This window comes from Manis javanica, chromosome 10, assembly GCF_040802235.1.
Source record: "Manis javanica isolate MJ-LG chromosome 10, MJ_LKY, whole genome shotgun sequence".
In the NCBI taxonomy this organism is placed as follows: Eukaryota; Metazoa; Chordata; class Mammalia; order Pholidota; family Manidae; genus Manis; species Manis javanica.
The window spans coordinates 29,806,712-29,827,011 of NC_133165.1; the positions used below are offsets into that span (position 1 = coordinate 29,806,712).

The window sequence follows — 20,300 nt, forward strand, 5'->3', positions numbered from 1 at the left end:
TTCTTTTGTGGTTATAGTCTTGTCTGGTTCAGTTATTGTTTCACAAATGCTCATTTCACTTGGTCATTTTGTAATATTCCTCCTCCCTCCCTTCTTTCCCTCCAGGCTGGTTTTAGTTTTGGAGGTTGGTTTTTTTTTTTTAGGTTGGTTGGTTAGGTTTTTTGTTTTTTGGATTTTGTTTTGTTATTGTTCATTTGTTTGTTTGTTTTTGAGGTATAGATTAACACACAGTAGTCCTTTTATTGAAAACACCTGCAAAAACAAAAATCACTCAGGAAGCTGTCAGAAGAATTTTTAAAACTTTTAACAAATTTCAAATATAAGCAAGATAGAGTCACTGTGAGTATGGGGAAGTGGAGGGTTGATCTGAGTCTCAAGAAACTCATCCAAAGTAGCAGAGACTGGCCACAAAGGGGGAGCCACACACACCTACTCAGGTACACTCCCACAGATGGATGGAGGGCAGAGGACAGTCTATCCTGGACTAAATAATTGTTTCTTCCTTGAGCAGGGTCTCCTTTTGTATTGAGATCAGGTCTCCTCCCAAACTCTTCAGATTCTCCTGGTGCTGGATCCCTTGGGTCTCCTCGGTATTCTGGGAAATAGGCAACAACTGGCAGTCAAGGTAGGCTGTTTCTTGAAAGAGGCAGATGGCACCTAGGTAACAGCAGAAGTTTGGGTCAGGTTATAAAGAGTTGTCAAACTCCTTGCCCAGAGGTCAGGAACCCCTCTGGTGTGTACCTGCCTTCCCAGTTCTCCCCTCCAACTTAGAGTATTACAGAGACAGAAGGGAAAACAGAATTCACCAAAAGACAAGGCATACAAATAGATAGGTAAACACAAAACCATAGCAAGTGCTGGAAGGCATCTTAGCAATGGTCTAACCATTAATAAGTCAGAAACAAGGTTCGAGGTTGGAATATCAAACACAAAACCCAGGCCTCGTGATACCCAGCTCAATAGTCTCAGTCGCATAAAAGAAAGAGAGAAGAGAACTTATGTTCATTAGAACAAATGCAGATATGTCGAATGACTACTAAATGCTGTGCTAAGGTTAACACTAAGATGATGGGAAGGCGGAGCCAAGATGGTGGCGTGAGTAGGACACTGGGAATCTCCTCCCAAAAACATATATTTTTGAAAATACAACAACTACAACTATCCCTAAAAGAGAGACCAGAAGACACAAGACAATAGCCAGACTACATCCACACCTGCGAGAACCCAGTGCCTGGTGAAAGGGGTAGGATACAAGCCGCAGCCCAGCGGGACCCAAGGCACCTCACCCCAGCTCCCCGAAGGAGGAGAGGAGTCAGAGCGGGGAGGGAGAGGGAGCCCAGGACTGCTGAACACCCAGCCCCAGCCTTCCGCACCAGAGCGCAGACACACAGTGTGTGCGTGGGGTGCTGGGAACTAGGGAAGCAGGATAGTAAGACCTGTGAGCGGGTCCCAAAGCCGGCGCCCCTGGGACATAGAAAAGCAAGTGCTTTTTGAAAGTCTTAAAGGGACAGGGACACCAGAGCTGGACGGAAGCTTCCCGGGTCACAGTCCAGCAGCTGGAAATTCCAGGGAATTCCGGGCACACTAACCCCCTGGACAACAGCTCTGAGACCCCTCACAGAGGTAAACAACCAAACAGCCCCCCATCCATTACCCCTCCGGGGCCCTGCCACAGCAGAGCAGAAGCCTGAGGCTGGCCACGCCCACAGCAAGGGAGCTTCCTCCATACCTGCCCAGCAAGATAGACCCAATATACATGCAATTGCCCAACACAAGCCACTAGGGGACGCAGTTGTCCCAGGAAAGAAAGGCCAGGAGCAAGTGGAAAGTCTTGACTCTCCCAGCTGACAGATGAGTCAATAGCACACCACGGCACCTTTCAACATGAAAAGGCAAAAAAATTTGATCCAGACAAGACTAACCCAGACAGCTTCGACATCTTCTACATCTTTCCCTGAGAAGGAACCTGAGGAGATAGATTTAACCAATGTTCCTGAAAAAGAATTCAAAACAACAGTCATAACCATGCTGACGGACTTGCAGAGAAATATGCAAGAACTAAGGAGGGAGAATACTGAAATAAAACAATCTCTGAAGGGACTTCAAAACACAATGGGCGAGATGCAAGAGACCATTAATGGACTAGAAAACAGAGAACAGGAACACAGAGAAGCTGATGCAGAGTGAGATAAAAGGATCTCCAGGAATTAAAGAATTTTAAGAGAACTGTGTGACCAATCAAAATGGAGCAATATCTGCATTATAGGGGTGCCAGAGGAAGAAGAGAGAGAAAAAGGGATAGAAAGTGTCTTTGAAGAAATAATTGCTGAAAAGTTCCCCAAACGAGGGGAGGAAATAGCCTCTCAGACCACAGAGGTACAGAGAACTCCCATGACAAGGGATCCAAGGAGGGCAACACCAAGACACATAATCATTAAAATAGCAAAGATCAAAGACAACGACAGAGTATTAAAGGCAGCCAGAGAGAAAAAAAAAGGTAACCTACAAAGGAAAACCCATCAGGCTCTCATCAGACTTCTCAACAGAAACCCTACAGGCCAGAAGAGAATAGCATGATATACTTAATGCAATGAAACAGAAGGGCCTCGAACCAAGGATACTGTATCCAGCACGATTATCATTTAAATATGAAGGAGGGATTAAACAATTCCCAGACAAGCAAAAGTTGAGGGAATTTGCCTCCCACAAACCACCTCTACAGGGTATCTTAGAGGGACTGCTCTAGATGGGAGCACTCCTAAAAAGAGCACCGAACAAAACACCCAACATAAGAAGAATGGAGGAGGAGGAAAAAGAAGGGAAAGAAAGAATCATCAGAGTGCGTTTACAACAGCTCAATAAGCGAGTGAGGTCGGACAGTAAGGTAGTAAACAAGCTAACCTTGAACCTTTGGTAACCACAAACTTAAAGCCTGCAATGGCAATAAGTACATATCTTTTAATAATCACCCTAAATGTAAATGGACTGAATGCACCAATCAAAAGACACAGAGTAATAGAATGGATAAAAAAGCAAGATCCATCCATATGCTGCTTACAAGAGACTCACCTCAAACCCAAAGGCATGCACAGATTAAAAGTCAAGGGATGGAAAAAGATATTTCATGCAAACAACAGAGAGAAAAAAGCAGGTGTTGCAATACTAGTATCAGACAAAATAGACTTCAAAATAAAGAAAGTAACAAGAGATAAAGAAGGACATTACATAATGATAAAGGGCTCAGTCCAACAAGAGGATATAACCATTATAAACATATATGCACCCAATACAGGAGCACCAACATATGTGAAACAAATACTAACAGAATTAAAGGAGAAAACAGAATGCAATGCATTCATTTTGGGAGACTTCAACACACCACTCACTCCAAAGGACAGATCCACCACACAGAAAATAAGTAAGGACACAGAGGCACTGAACAACACACCAGAACAGATGGACCTAACAGACATCTACAGAACTCCACATCCAAAAGCAACAGGATACACATTCTTCTCAAGTGCACAAGGAACATTCTCCAGAATAGACCACATACTAGGCCACAAAAAGAGCCTCAGTATTTTCCAAAAGATTGAAATCCTACCAACCAACTTTTCAGACCACAAAGGTATAAAACTAGAAATAAATTGTACAAAGAAAGCAAAAAGGCTCACAAACACATGGAGGCTTAACAACATGCTCCTAAGTAATCAATGGATCAATGAACAAATTAAAATGGAGATCCAGCAATATATGGAAACAAACGACAACAAAAACACAAAGCCCCAACTACTGTGGGATACAGCAAAAGCAGTCTTAAGAGGAAAGTATATAGCAATCCAGGCATATTTAAAGAAGGAAGAACAAGCCCAAATGAATGGTCTAATGTCACAATTATCAAAATTGGAAAAAGAAGAACAAATGAGGCCTAAGGTCAGCAGAAGGAGGGACATAATAAAGATCAGAGAAGAAATAAATAAAATTGAGAAGAATAAAACAATAGCAAAAATCAATGAAACCAAGAGCTGGTTCTTTGAGAAAATAATCAAAATAGATAAGCCTCTAGCCAGACTTATTAAGAGGAAAAGAGAGTCAACACACATCAACAGAATCAGAAATGAGAAAGGAAAAATCACGACGGACCCCACAGAAATACAAAGAATTATTAGAGTACTATGAAAACCTATATGCTAACAAGCTGGGAAACCTAGGAGAAATAGACAACTTCCTAGGAAAATACAACCTTCCAAGACTGACCCAGAAAGAAACAGAAAATCTAAACAGAGCAATTACCAGCAACGCAATTGAAGCGGTAATCAAAAAACTACCAAAGAACAAAACCCCCGGGCCAGATGGATTTACCTCAGAACTTTATCAGACATACAGAGAAGACATAATACCCATTCTCCTTAAAGTTTTCCAAAAAATAGAAGAGGAGGGAATACTCCCAAACTCATTCTATGAAGCCAACATCACCCTAATACCAAAACCAGGCAAAGACCCCACCAAAAAAGAAAACTACAGACCAATATCCCTGATGAATGTAGATGCAAAAATACTCAACAAAATATTAGCAAACCGAATTCATATATACATCAAAAGGATCATACACCATGACCAAGTGGGATTCATCCCAGGGAATGCAAGGATGATACAACATTCAAAAAATCCATCAACATCACCCACCACATCAACAGAAAGAAGGACAAAAACCACATGATCATCTCCATAGATGCTGAAAAAGCATTTGACAAAATTCAACATCCATTCATGATAAACACTCTCAACAAAATGGGCATAGAGGGCAAGTACCTCAACATAATAAAGGCCACCATATATGATTAACCCACAGCTAACATCATACTGAACAGCGAGAAGCTGAAAGCTTTTCCTCTGTGATCGGGAACAAGACAGGGATGCCCACTCTCCCCACTGTTATTCAACATAGTACTGGAGGTCCTAGCCACGGCAATTAGACAAAACAAAGAAATACAAGGAATCCAGATTGGTAAAGAAGAAGTTAAACTGTCACTATTTGCAGATGGCATGATATTGTACATAAAAAACCCTAAAGACTCCACTGCAAAACTACTAGAACTAATATCGGAATTCAGCAAAGTTGCAGGATACAAAACTAACACACAGAAATCTGTAGCTTTCCTATACACTAACAATGAACTAATAGAAAGAGAAATCAGGAAAACAATTCCATTCACAATAACATCAAAAAGAATAAAATACTTAGGAATAAACCTAACCAAGGAAGTGAAAGACCTATACCCTGAAAACTACAAGACACTCTTAAGAGAAATTAAAGAGGTCACTAACAAATGGAAACTCATCCCATGCTCCTGACTAGGAAGAATTAATATCGTCAAAATGGCATCCTGCCCAAAGCAATATATAGATTTGATGCAATTCCTATCAAACTACCAACAACTTTCTTCAATGAACTGGAACAAATAGTTCAAAAATTCATATGGAAACACCAAAGACCCCGAATAGCTACAGCAATCCGGAGAAGGAAGAATAAAGTAGGGGGGATCTCACTCCCCAACTTCAAGCTCTACTACAAAGCCACAGTAATCAAGACAATTTGGTACTGGCACAAGAACAGAGCCACAGACCAATGGAACAGAATAGACACTCCAAACATTAACCCAAACATATATGGTCAACTAATATACGATAAAGGGGCCATGGACATACAATGGGGAAATGACAGTCTCTTCAACAGATGGTGCTGGCAAAACTGGACAGCTACATGTAAGAGAATGAAACTGGATCACTGCCTAACCCCATACACAAAAGTAAATTCAAAATGGATCAAAGACTTGAATGTAAGTCATGCAACCATAAAACTCTTAGAAGAAAACATAGGCAAAAATCTCTTAGACATAAACATGAGTGACCTCTTCTTGAACATATCTCCCTGGGCAAGGGAAACAAAAGCAAAAATGAACAAATGGGACTATATCAAGCTGAAAAGCTTCTGTACAGCAAAGGACACCATCAATAGAACAAAAAGGTATCCTACAGTATGGGAGAACATATTCATAAATGACAGATCCGATAAAGGGTTGACATCCAAAATATATAAAGAGCTCACACACACCTCAACAAACAAAAAGCAAATAATCCAATTAAAAAATGGGCAGAGGAGCTGAATAGACAGTTCTCTAAGGAAGAAATCCAGATGGCCAACAGACACATGAAAAGATGCTCCACATCGCTTGTCATCAGAGAAATGCAAATTAAAACCACAATGAGATATCATCTCACACCAGTAAGGATGGCTACCATCCAAAAGACAAACAACAACAAATGTTGGCAAGGCTGTGGAGAAAGGGGAACCCTCCTACACTGCTGGTGGGAATGTAAATTAGTTCAACCATTGTGGAAAGCAGTATGGAGGTTACTCAGAATGCTCAAAATAGAAATACCATTTGACCCAGGAATTCCACTTGTAGGAATTTACCCCAAGAATGCAGCACTCCAGTTTGAAAAAGACAGATGCACCCTATGTTTATCACTGCACTATTTACAATAGCCAAGATATGGAAGCAACCTAAATGTCCATCAGTAGATGAATGGATAAAGAAGATGTGGTACATATACACAATGGAATACTACTCAACCATAAGGAAAAAACAGATCCTACCATTCACAACAACATGGATGGAGCTAGAGGGTATTATGCTCAGTGAAATAAGCCAGGCAGAGAAAGACAAGTACTAAATTATTTCACTCATATGTGGAGTATAAGAACAAAAGAAAACTGAAGGAACAAAACAGCAGCAGACGCACAGAACCCAAAAATGGACTAACAATTACTAAAGGGAAAGGGAAGGGAGGGATAAGGGCGGGAAAAAAAGAAAGGGGGCCTTACGATTAACATGTATAGAGGGGGGTGGCACGGGGAGGGCTGTGCAACACAGAGAAGACAAGTAGTGATTTTACAGCAACTTACTATGTTGATGGACAATGACTGTGAACGGGGATATGGGCGGGACTTGATGAAGGGGGGAGCCTAGTAAACATAATGTCCTTCATGTGATTATAGATTAATGATACCAAAATAAAATAAAATAAAATAAAATAAAAAGAAAGACTAAGATGATGGACCCATATTTTCAAAATTATAGCAGACTAGATACTCTCCCAGTAACACCAAGAGAAATTCTAAATATTTCTCCAAACACTTATTTGTAAATGCATCATCAAGCTGACATCAGAGTAAGACATACTTGGAAGCCAAAGCCATGGTGAAAACAGGTATCCAGGGTGTTAAGCAAGCACATAATCAGCCTTCACCTCAGAGACTCCACCCTGGTGACCCAGCCTTTCCATTCTGCTGGCCATTTGAGACACACAAAAGATGGAAAGCCCAGGGGGATCTAAAGAAAGTCTGCCTTATGAAGCTGGAACTTCAAAGTTATCTTTATTGACTGACATTTCATAAATACAGGCTAACTGTTACATGGGTCTGCATCTACATTCACAGTAACTATGTATTTTGTTTGTCATCCCAGGCTAGTTGTGCACCCAAGCACCAGACAAGCAAATTCAAACATTTTTTCAAGGGAACACTTTAATTACAGGCCTCAAAGAATTTCCACCAAAAAAATTCCAAGAAAAATGTATTCACAGTCAAATAACACAAAACATACCAAGAAACAAGACACCATAAGCAAGAGCCTGCAGAAACAGCAGCCAGCAGACTCAGATCTGCAAATAATTCAGCCATTAAACTTATAAGACACAGAATATAAAATGTTTGACATGTATAAAAAATATACTTAGAATATACATTAAAATATAAATAAGGAAAAAGCATTAAAAAGTGACAAGATTTAAGGGAAAATACAACTTCTGGTTATGAAATTAGACTAACTAAAATAAAAATGTTATGGGTAGGTTAAATAGCAGATCAGAACACAGCAAGAATGTGAATGGATGAAACTGAAGACACATCTATATAAGTTGTCAGAATGCAGCCTAGAAAGATAAAGAGACAGAAAATATGAAAGAGAAGTTAAGAAACATGCAGGATAGAGTAACAAAGCCTAACAGATGTCTTCCTGGAGTTCCACAAAGGGAAAAAAGAAGAGGAGGCAAAATGGGGAGATGATAAAAATGTTCTGGAAGTTTTGCATGACACCACTCCTCAGATTCATTTCACACAACACAACGTAATACAAATATCCATATCCTACAAAACACCAAAGAAAGTATGAAAGAAAAGAAAGACTGCCTCAAAGAGAATGACATTTTTACAGAGAACCAACTTCTCAACAACAATGGAAGTGGAGAAATAACAATAATATCTTGTCTGCTGAGAGAATACTATCAAAAATATATGTTCAGCAAAACTAACTTTAATAAACAAAAATGAAAGAACGATAATTTCATACAAAGTATGAGGGAATATGTCTCTAACTGACTCTAGTTAAAAAGTATTTTATATAAAGGGTGTATTTCAGGCAGAAGGATAATGATCTTAGACAGAAGGTCTGAGAAAGTTTGATGAGCAACTAAATTGTTAAATATGTGGTAAATTTAAACAAACAATATTAAATGCATAGAATAATAATAGTAAGTCCATATGTATAGAATGAAAGAACAGAGGAAACTAAAACACTGGACAAGATAGCACAGAAATTGGAAGGGGGGTTCCAAATTAGAGAATAAATATATTGATTAACTTTCAACATTGTTAGTAAGCATGTTAAAATGTCAAGAGTAACTCCTAAATGAACAAAAATAGACTGTATAACTTCCAGACTAAACAAGGGGTAAACACACTAAGAATTATACACATAAAATTCAATCCAAACCAGTGCAGGAGAGGAGGGAGAGGGGAGAGCAGAAAGCACAAGTTAAGGTGGTGGGAAAATACAGCTACATCTGTAGTGACAATAAATGTAAATCAACTAAATGCTCCTCACAAAAAACTAAGATTACAGCACTACAGGAAAAAATCCAATTGTAAGTTATGTATAAAAGACACACAAAACATGAAGACAGAAAAATATTTAAAGTAAAAGACTGGGGACTCTCTTGTCCCCTCCTGGCATGAGCCAGGAGCTCTGTCCTTTCTCTCTATCTCTAAATAAAAGCCTCTGCCTTGCTCTCCTAAAAAAAATAAAGTAAAAGATTAAATAGATTCAATAGGCAAATATTAATCTAAAGAATGTAGCAGTATAGTAATATCAGATACAACAGACTTTATAACAAAAAGCATTTCTAGCAATAAAAAAGTTCACTGCATAGTGATAAAAAATTCAGTTCAGAAGTAAAATATAACAATTCTAAATCAAGATTTAAACAAAATAATGAGCAAGCTTCATCTAATGTTTATAGATAAAAGGTTGCATTCAACATGAAACGAGAAAATGGACCTCAAACTAGGCTATAAAGCAAGTCCCAGTCTGAAAATATTAGGATTATATAGAACATTATCTCTCATCAAAATGGAATTAAGTAAAAATCACTAACACAAAGATACAATAAAAATTCTATGCTTGGAAATTTAAAACTATACTTTATGTGGTGTAATTGTGAGTTTGTTTATGACACTATTCCTTTAACTTCCTATATTGTTATCTTTTTGTAAATTATTTTGTTCTAAATGAATTACAGGTTTATTGTAAAAAAGTCTAACAATACAAATTTGTATGAAGAAAAAATAAATAAAACTACACTTTAAAATAGTTCATGGATCAAAGAAAAAAACTATATGGGGAACTAGAAAATATTTGAAATAGAACAATAACAAAAAATGTTACACATCAAAATTGGAGATGCAAATAAAGCAGTTGTTGGAGCGTAATTAAAACTTTAAATGCCTCCTTTCTTAGAAAAGAAGAACTAACCAATGAGCTTAGATCCTGATTTAAGAAGTTGGAAAAGGAATAGTAGAATAAATGCCAAAAAGTAGTAGGGTGGGAAGTTCAAAATAAGAAGCAAAAATTAATTAAATAAAAAAACAAACAAAATATGAAGGTTCAAGAGAGCCAAAGCCTGGTTCTTCAAAAAGACTACAAAAGTGATAAACCTCTGACAAAACTGGTAATGGGAAAACAGAAAATTAGGTATGAAAAAAGAAGTACATAACTACAGACACAGCACAAATTAATGTCAAAAAAGAAAACATTTTGAGTAACTTTATATCAACAAATTTTAAAATTTAGATAAAATGTGCAAATTTGTAGCAATATATAAACCACCAAAACTGACTCAAGAAGAAATAAAATACCTGAATAGTCCTCTAATCATTAAAGAAACTGAATGATGAGCTTAAAATTCTCCCATGGAACTTCATACTATGCCCATTTTACAGGCAACTTAGTTAAGATGGCAAAAATAAACGAAACTTAGGTCCTCATGTTAACAAGGAGGAATCTCAAGGTTATAATGTTGATATATAACATAGCAAGTCCCAAAAGAATACATACAATATGATTATATAAAGTTTTAAAGCATACAAAACTAAATAACATACTGCTTAAGGATATATGTGTCTGGTAAGTACGATTAGCATAAATTTCAGAATTGGTTCCTGAGAGAAGACGATGAGATCAGGGACAGCCACATGGCTGATGGGGAAGACCTCAGAGATACTTCACGTTCCACCACTTGTCATTAATTCAGGCAAGCCAATTTTTTCACATCTTAACATCTCTGAAATAAGGCTGTGCCTTACGAGCTATAGCACCATAAAATAATAATTTGCATCAATTTTTCTTTCTCAGTGGTATGTAAAATAAGGGTATGACTTACAAATAATGGATTTGACAACATGTGGGTATTTCTTAACACTACATGGTGGAAATATGGGTGTATGGTCTATTTTTAATTACTTGTATCTTGCAGATATATTAGAAATATTCTTTTTTATGTATTTAATTTGTAATTAAATCAAGTTAAAAAAGATTGTGATCATGTGTCAGGTTAATATAGGGGAAAGAGAATTAGTAGTAGGGACAAAATTAGGCAGGATTAAGAATTCAGATGGTGATGGTATGTAAATATAAAGGGCGTAGGGTGAGGAATGAGATCCTAGATTTCTAAATAAAGATGGAAACAGAAGTAGAAAGCCTTAGGAACCAGGATAGTGTAAAGGAAAGTAAGAAAATGAGGAAGTTTTATTCTAAAGTCAAGGAGGATAGGGACACAGTTGAGGCTCTAGAACCTTCTACATCCATGGAAATTTCTGAGTCTGCAACATCCAATATGGTAGCCGCTAGATACATCATAATGTGGTTATTGGACATTTGGAATGTGGCTGCTGTGACTAAGGAACTGAATTTCTAACTCTATTTCATTTTAATTAAAGTTAAATAGCCATAAGTAGCTAGTAACTACAGTTTTGAACAGCGCAGCTCTACAGTGCACACAGCTCCTGAATCCAGACAGAGTGCAGGGAGAGGGGCACCAGCCACAGGATACTCACCAGCCACTATGAAGAGAAGGATGCCAAAGATCAGGACATAGTAAGGCCACTGCACGGAGAACTGGTGGGGACTCAGCTTGGTCCTCAGACTCTGCATCTCCAAGGCATGCAGCAACAAGGCCAGGAAAGCACAGGCCCCTGCAGGGTCACATTATGTTGCTCTTGCTCTCCTCTGGGGGTTCCAGCCTTTACTCCCACCTTCCTCAGACTCGTCATACAGGGCCACGTGGCCTAAATACAGCCTCTGTGGCTCCCACGTGGAGGCCCCTTTCTCTACCCACACCCTTTGCCCTCTTAGACCCAGTAACCTTCACCCACACACCTGTCTCCTCCAACCTCCCAACTCATCTGAAAGCCCATGTGCCTTGTCTCCCAAAGGCCCCACAATCAGAAATCCCTTTCCTGGGTCCCCCTGTGCCCATGCCCTTAACTGACACCAGAGGCAGCCCTGTGTTGTGTGATACTGTGGATGAAACAACCTGATTTCCCACTGTGAGCGTTCCACCTCCTCCTCCATCTGGTGGGAGCCTCCCCGGGTAGGGCCTTGGTCAGCCTTTTAGAGTCAAAAGGTTTCAAAGGGCAAAGACGGTCTCCTCCATTGATTCATCCAAGAAACATTTATAGCATATATCTCAGTGAGATTATAATTCTGTACCAGATGCTATGACAGTTGCTGGGATAGAGATCATGGTAAAAAGACCCCCCAGATAAATGACCCCAGGCCAGTGGGGTAAGGACTATGCTAGCTGGAAATGCTGCTGTTGAGAAGCCCCAAAGGAGAGGGGTCAAAAGTCCCGAGGTGGGGTCTACTTCACAGAGAAGGCAACAGAAGGGACCCTACAGATTCTCTCCCCCTGATCTCAGAGACAGTGAACCCCTCCTGCCCTCTGAGCCCTCCCCAAGGCTTGCCTGCCTGTTCCACACCTGTGAGGAAGCTGATGGAGGCTGTCACAAAATTCTGCTTCCGGATCCTTGGGAAGAGCTGGGATGCAAAGGACACCAGGATGAAGGTGGTGAAGAAAGACAAGACCACCGCAGACAGCAGGAAGACACGGCCAAGGATGATGTACACTGCAGAGGGACAGCAGGCTGGGCTGGGCACCCTGACCCATGAGGCCAGAGGCCCACCGAGTCCCCTTGGGTTTCCCCCAACACAAGGCCTGGGACCACACGACCAGTTTGCCACCAAGAATGGTCTGGTCCCACTATTTCATTACCCCTGACATGGAAGTATAAGAAAAAAATTAGGTGGACAAATGGTGGTTGTAATAATCAACATAAAGTGAAATTCTTGGGATAAAATTTGTTGCGCATGGAAAACGAAGACTGGCGTCTGAATGGGTCACACTGAATCAAGTTAGTGGTGGAAAATCAGAGTTCTGTGAGGTGAAGAGTCCTGAATCCTGCCAGGAATCCTTATTTAATTATCCTGGTTAATAGAAAGAATGAAACAGACCGAAGATAGCAGAGCCATATGATGGGTGATTTATTCTCCTGCTGCTGGCATGACTCAGACCTGTGGTAAAGGGAGCCTGTGCCCTCCTGCGCACGCAGAGGTGGACAGCTAGTGGGGGGACAAAGATACAAAGGTGCTGTTGAAAACCCAGATATTCTAGAATCTACTCAGGTTAAACCAGTGGTTCTCAGCCAGGGACAGTTTTGTCCCCTTCCGGGGATATTTGGCAATGTCAGAAGGTAATTTTGGTTGTTAAAATCATCTGGGGGGTGAAGGGGGAGCAGGTCTTGCTACTGGCATGGAATGGACAGGGGAGCCCCAAAATAAGAATTAGCCACCCCCAAATGTCAGTCAAAGAGTTCACAGTCTGGCCTATCCTCTGCTCCTGTTACCAGGAGATGGTCCCTACAGGTCCCAGGGTCACCTCTTTTCCATGACAGACATTCTCCTGACCTTCCTAGGTACCTTGTAAAATATGATCTCAAGCACCTTCACAGTTCACTCAACTCATATTTGTGTACATTGAAAATGTGGACACCAGGCCTGAGCGTGTTGTCTGTAGAGCTGCCACCAGTTAAACTACGGGGACAAGTGGTGGAGGGGAGCAGTAGCAAGTAGCCACTCATACCCTAGAAATAAACTTTGTTGCTGATACATTTGCTCCCGATTTGGGTAGTCAACCTGGCATTATTAACCCCTTCCCAGTCACCTATTTTCCTCCCATCCTGACAGTGGAGAGTCAGAGAAAATGCCCTTATGAAGTCATTCAATTCTGTCCTCTCAGCTCCCAACCAGTCCTCTGTCACAGCCAGCCCCCACGCTGGTCCCATCTCCCCCTCCCAATCCCCACCACCACCCCTCCTTACCAGATAAGGGTCGAGGCTTCCAGCATTTGATATGGAAGCAGTTTTCAAACAGGCCACTGAAAAACACTTCCTGGGACTCCTCATTCACCAGCCGCACCCAGAAGGGAAAGATGGAGACCAGCAGTATGAGCAGGTAGCCCAGGGAGGTCATGGCCGGGGCTATGGCCCACGTGAATCCCTTCATGTCCTTGTTCTCTAAAGTCAGCATCACCTGTGCGGGGCAGAAGTGAGCGCTCCTCAGGCGGCACATGGTGAAGGAAATGTCAGCACAGACATGAGGCTCAGAAATGGGTTCTTTCAGTTGCTAAACATTAAAGTCTTGCACCCTCCCTCTTTGGACCTCAAAAACGCATGAAACATTTCTGCTGCTAACTCACAGCATGAACCTGGGCATGTGGGGTCCCTTCTCTGAGCCCTAGCTTCTGCCTCTGTAAGATGAGGAGGCTGGACTGGACCCCTTCCAGCTCTAAGGTTCTAACCACTCAGTTCTGTTAACACCCACCCATAGAAGACCCTCTCTAACACCCTCCCTCACAGTCAGCTATTTGCCTTTTGAGATTTCAGACAAAGGATGGGGGAGACAGTAAGACCAGGGTCTGAAGTGCCCTTCCTCAGTGACAACCTTCTTGTCCCAGGACCTGGGGTTTAGATGGTAGGGGTCCACCTGGCCAGGGGGAGTCCGCTACTGATAATGAGCAGATCATGTGCACACAGTTTTACAAGTAGACTTAGAGCCACAGATGCCCTCTCGGGCTGGAGGCCATGGCCCTCAGGTCATCTCCCTCATTAGCCCTAACATCCAAGATGCTTCTCTTGAACACACACCTGTGATGTGGAACCTAAGTACTGGCTGAACTCGGCCTTAGGAGCCCCAAACTGCTGTCCCGGCTTTATCACTGCTAGCTGTGTAACCTTGGAACTTGCTAAAACTCTCAGGAATTTGGGTCCCCTATTTGGAACAGAAATGTAACTCCTGCCCAGTGAGTTCAGGGGCAGGGCCAAGTGAAGTAACACACACCAGTATCACAGGAAGATGGCAGCGTGAGTAGTTCAGAGAAAATCTCCTCCCCAAAACATATATATTTATGAAAATACAATAAATACAACTATTCCTAAAAGAGACACCAGTGGATGCAGTACAACAGCCAAGATACATCTACATATGCGAGAACTCAGCATCACATGAAGGGGTAAGATATAAGCCATGGCCAGGCGGGACCGGAACGCTCCCTCACCCCAAAACCCGGTGGGAAGAAAGGAGTCAGAATGGGGAGGGAGTGAAAGCCCAGGACTGCTAAACAACCAGCTCTAGAAATCTGCACCCAGAACGCAGACACAAGGTGCATGGGGTGCTGGATATCAGAGAAACAGAAAAGCAAAACCTGTGGGCAGGTCTCCACAACCAGCACCCTTGAGACAAAAGAAAAGCGAGTGCTTTCTGCAAGTCTTAAAGAGACAGGGACCCCATAGCTGGAATAAATTGTCGTGGCACACATAGCCAGCGCTGGGAATCTCGGGTAAACTTAGGCGCCCTAAACCCCGGGGAGGCAGTGCAGCTCTGAAGCCCCTTACAGCACTAAGAAGCCTGCCAGTCGTTTCTCCAACTGGCGCGGACCCCGACACACCGGCCCAGTAGTGGGAGAGTGGCAGTGCATGCTGGAGGCGGAGGCGCCGGAAGGGACTGAGAGCAGATCCGTGCGCCAAAAGCATCAGAGGAGACCAGGAGACACTTGTGTGAGTGCACAGCAGCGTGACCAAACAGCCCGGGCATGGCTCGCACGCACCGGTGGCAGGGGAGCCAGAGGAGAACAGTAGAGGCCCGTGGGCACCTGCAGCAGAGCCAGAGGGAGCAGGTGCACTCCCAGTAGCCGACCGGAATCCAGGCCCAAGGCACAGCCACCTGGGCCAGACCCAAAGGCCGCTGCTGGCACAGAGCTGCCGAGCAGGGTCACCGCTAGCAAGGAGGAGCACACCTGGCATGCCTGCCACTCCCCGCAGGGCTCCATGCTGCTCTGACAAACACCGCACCCACAGCAGCTTAGGGGACTAACCCGGTGGCTGCTCCACGAGTGCGGGTAACTGTCACAGGCAGAGGAGAAGGGCAAGGCATCCAGCAAGCAGGAAAGGACTTTCTTCTCCAAGCTGACACACCCGTAACCTGCCTACAGCCACAGCTATCACCATGAAAAGGCAAAAAACATTTGCTCCAGTCCAAGATACTTCAAACAACACCTGAGAAAGGATCTGCAGAGGCAGACCTAACCAGTCTCCCTGAAAAAGAATTCAAAATAAAAATCACAAACGTGCTGACAGAGCTGCAGAGAAATATGCAAGAGCTACGGGATGAAGTGCAGACAGAGATTACAGACATCTGGAGGGAGATGACAGACGTCCGGAAGGAGATTACAGAAGTGAAACAAACTCTGGAAGGATTTATAAGCAGACTGGATAAGATGCAAGAGGCCATTGATGGAACAGAAACCAGAGAACAGGAATGCATAGAAGCTGATGCAGAGAGAGATAAAAGGATTTCCAGGAATTAAACACTATTAAGAGAACTGTGTGACCAATTCAAAAGGAACAATATCCACATTATAGGGGTGCCAGAGGAAGAAGAAAGAGGAAAAGGGATAGAAAGTCTCTTTGAAGAAATAATTGCTGAAAAGTTCCCCAAACTGGGGGAGGAAATAGTTGCTCAGACTACGGAGGCACACAGAACTCCCAAGAGACAGGACCCAAAGAGGACAACACCAAGACACATAACAATTAAAATGGCAAAGATCAAAGACAACGACAGAGTATTAAAGGCAGCCAGAGAGAAAAAAAAGGTCACCTACAAAGGAAAACCCATCAGGCTATCATCAGACTTCTCAACAGAAACCCTACAGGCCAGAAGAGAATAGAATGAAACAGAAGGGCCTCGAACCAAGGATACTGTATCCAGCACGATTATCATTTAAATATGAAGGAGGGATTAAACAATTCCCAGACAAGCAAAAGTTGAGGGAATTTGCCTCCCACAAACCACCTCTACAGGGTATCTTACAGGGACTGCTCTAGATGGGAGCACTCCTAAAAAGAGCACCGAACAAAACACCCAACATAAGAAGAATGGAGGAGGAGGAAAAAGAAGGGAAAGAAAGAATCATCAGAGTGCGTTTACAACAGCTCAATAAGCGAGTGAGGTCGGACAGTAAGGTAGTAAACAAGCTAACCTTGAACCTTTGGTAACCACAAACTTAAAGCCTGCAATGGCAATAAGTACATATCTTTTAATAATCACCCTAAATGTAAATGGACTGAATGCACCAATCAAAAGACACAGAGTAATAGAATGGATAAAAAAGCAAGATCCATCCATATGCTGCTTACAAGAGACTCACCTCAAACCCAAAGGCATGCACAGATTAAAAGTCAAGGGATGGAAAAAGATATTTCATGCAAACAACAGAGAGAAAAAAGCAGGTGTTGCAATACTAGTATCAGACAAAATAGACTTCAAAATAAAGAAAGTAACAAGAGATAAAGAAGGACATTACATAATGATAAAGGGCTCAGTCCAACAAGAGGATATAACCATTATAAACATATATGCACCCAATACAGGAGCACCAACATATGTGAAACAAATACTAACAGAATTAAAGGAGAAAACAGAATGCAATGCATTCATTTTGGGAGACTTCAACACACCACTCACTCCAAAGGACAGATCCACCACACAGAAAATAAGTAAGGACACAGAGGCACTGAACAACACACCAGAACAGATGGACCTAACAGACATCTACAGAACTCCACATCCAAAAGCAACAGGATACACATTCTTCTCAAGTGCACAAGGAACATTCTCCAGAATAGACCACATACTAGGCCACAAAAAGAGCCTCAGTATTTTCCAAAAGATTGAAATCCTACCAACCAACTTTTCAGACCACAAAGGTATAAAACTAGAAATAAATTGTACAAAGAAAGCAAAAAGGCTCACAAACACATGGAGGCTTAACAACATGCTCCTAAGTAATCAATGGATCAATGAACAAATTAAAATGGAGATCCAGCAATATATGGAAACAAACGACAACAAAAACACAAAGCCCCAACTACTGTGGGATACAGCAAAAGCAGTCTTAAGAGGAAAGTATATAGCAATCCAGGCATATTTAAAGAAGGAAGAACAAGCCCAAATGAATGGTCTAATGTCACAATTATCAAAATTGGAAAAAGAAGAACAAATGAGGCCTAAGGTCAGCAGAAGGAGGGACATAATAAAGATCAGAGAAGAAATAAATAAAATTGAGAAGAATAAAACAATAGCAAAAATCAATGAAACCAAGAGCTGGTTCTTTGAGAAAATAATCAAAATAGATAAGCCTCTAGCCAGACTTATTAAGAGGAAAAGAGAGTCAACACACATCAACAGAATCAGAAATGAGAAAGGAAAAATCACGACGGACCCCACAGAAATACAAAGAATTATTAGAGAGTACTATGAAAACCTATATGCTAACAAGCTGGGAAACCTAGGAGAAATAGACAACTTCCTAGGAAAATACAACCTTCCAAGACTGACCCAGAAAGAAACAGAAAATCTAAACAGAGCAATTACCAGCAACGCAATTGAAGCGGTAATCAAAAAACTACCAAAGAACAAAACCCCCGGGCCAGATGGATTTACCTCAGAACTTTATCAGACATACAGAGAAGACATAATACCCATTCTCCTTAAAGTTTTCCAAAAAATAGAAGAGGAGGGAATACTTCCAAACTCATTCTATGAAGCCAACATCACCCTAATACCAAAACCAGGCAAAGACCCCACCAAAAAAGAAAACTACAGACCAATATCCCTGATGAATGTAGATGCAAAAATACTCAACAAAATATTAGCAAACCGAATTCATATATACATCAAAAGGATCATACACCATGACCAAGTGGGATTCATCCCAGGGATGCAAGGATGATACAACATTCAAAAAATCCATCAACATCACCCACCACATCAACAGAAAGAAGGACAAAAACCACATGATCATCTCCATAGATGCTGAAAAAACATTTGACAAAATTCAACATCCATTCATGATAAACACTCTCAACAAAATGGGCATAGAGGGCAAGTACCTCAACATAATAAAGGCCACCATATATGATTAACCCACAGCTAACATCATACTGAACAGCGAGAAGCTGAAAGCTTTTCCTCTGTGATCGGGAACAAGACAGGGATGCCCACTCTCCCCACTGTTATTCAACATAGTACTGGAGGTCCTAGCCACGGCAATTAGACAAAACAAAGAAATACAAGGAATCCAGATTGGTAAAGAAGAAGTTAAACTGTCACTATTTGCAGATGACATGATATTGTACATAAAAAACCCTAAAGACTCCACTGCAAAACTACTAGAACTAATATCGGAATTCAGCAAAGTTGCAGGATACAAAACTAACACACAGAAATCTGTAGCTTTCCTATACACTAACAATGAACTAATAGAAAGAGAAATCAGGAAAACAATTCCATTCACAATAACATCAAAAAGAATAAAATACTTAGGAATAAACCTAACCAAGGAAGTGAAAGACCTATACCCTGAAAACTACAAGACACTCTTAAGAGAAATTAAAGAGGTCACTAACAAATGGAAACTCATCCCATGCTCCTGACTAGGAAGAATTAATATCGTCAAAATGGCATCCTGCCCAAAGCAATATATAGATTCGATGCAATTCCTATCAAACTACCAACAACTTTCTTCAATGAGCTGGAACAAATAGTTCAAAAATTCATATGGTACCATCAAAGACCCCGAATAGCCAAAGCAATCCTGAGAAGGAAGAATAAAGTAGGGGGGACCTCGGTCCCCAACTTCAAGCTCCACTACAAAGCCATAGTAATCAAGACAATTTGGTACTGGCACAAGAACAGAACCACAGACCAGTGGAACAGAATAGAGACTCCAGACATTAACCCAAACATATATGGCCAATTAATATACGATAAAGGAGCCATGGACATACAATGGGGAAATGACAGTCTCTTCCACAGATGGTGCTGGCAAAACTGGACAGCTACATGTAAGAGAAGGAAACTGGATCTCTGTCTAACCCCACACACAAAAGAAACTCCAAATGGATCAAAGACCTGAATGTAAGTCATGAAACCATAAAACTCTTAGAAAAAAATATAGGCAAAAATCTCATGGACATAAACATGAGTGACTTCTTCATGAACATACCTCCTTGGGCAATGGAAACAAAGGCAAAAAGGAACAAGTGGGACTATATCAAGCTGAAAAGCTTCTGTACAGCAAAGGACACCATTAAGAGAACAAAAAGGTATTCTACAGTATGGGAGAACATATTCATAAATGACAGATCCGATAAAGGGTTGATATCCAAAATATATAAAGAGCTCACACACCTCAACAAACAAAAAGCAAATAATCCAATTAAAAAATCGGCAGAGGAGCTGAATAGACAGTTCTCTTAAGAAGAAATTCAGATGGCCAACAGGCAC

At 41.3% G+C, this 20,300-nt stretch overlaps 1 protein-coding gene across 6 annotated transcripts in view; it reads right to left on the reverse strand.

Annotated features, from left to right (window-relative positions):
• Positions 1 to 285: 285 nt before the first annotated feature.
• TMEM225B (transmembrane protein 225B) overlaps positions 286 to 20,300 on the reverse strand; it is a 48,885-nt gene continuing 28,870 nt past the window's right edge. For 2 of the 6 annotated variants that reach the window (XM_073215052.1, XM_073215054.1), the window contains exons 5-9: positions 13,778 to 14,013; positions 12,380 to 12,526; positions 11,456 to 11,593; positions 1,923 to 1,993; positions 286 to 657 (exon numbers count right to left, since the gene is read on the reverse strand). In XM_073215052.1, the coding sequence (XP_073071153.1) occupies positions 553 to 657; positions 1,923 to 1,993; positions 11,456 to 11,593; positions 12,380 to 12,526; positions 13,778 to 13,985 (669 nt within the window). In that variant the 5' untranslated portion in view covers positions 13,986 to 14,013 and the 3' untranslated portion in view covers positions 286 to 552. Of the gene's footprint in view, positions 658 to 1,922; positions 1,994 to 11,455; positions 11,594 to 12,379; positions 12,527 to 13,777; positions 17,285 to 20,300 lie in introns of those variants that run through there. The other 4 variants (XM_073215055.1, XM_073215053.1, XM_073215051.1 and 1 more) reach the window with 4 other exon arrangements.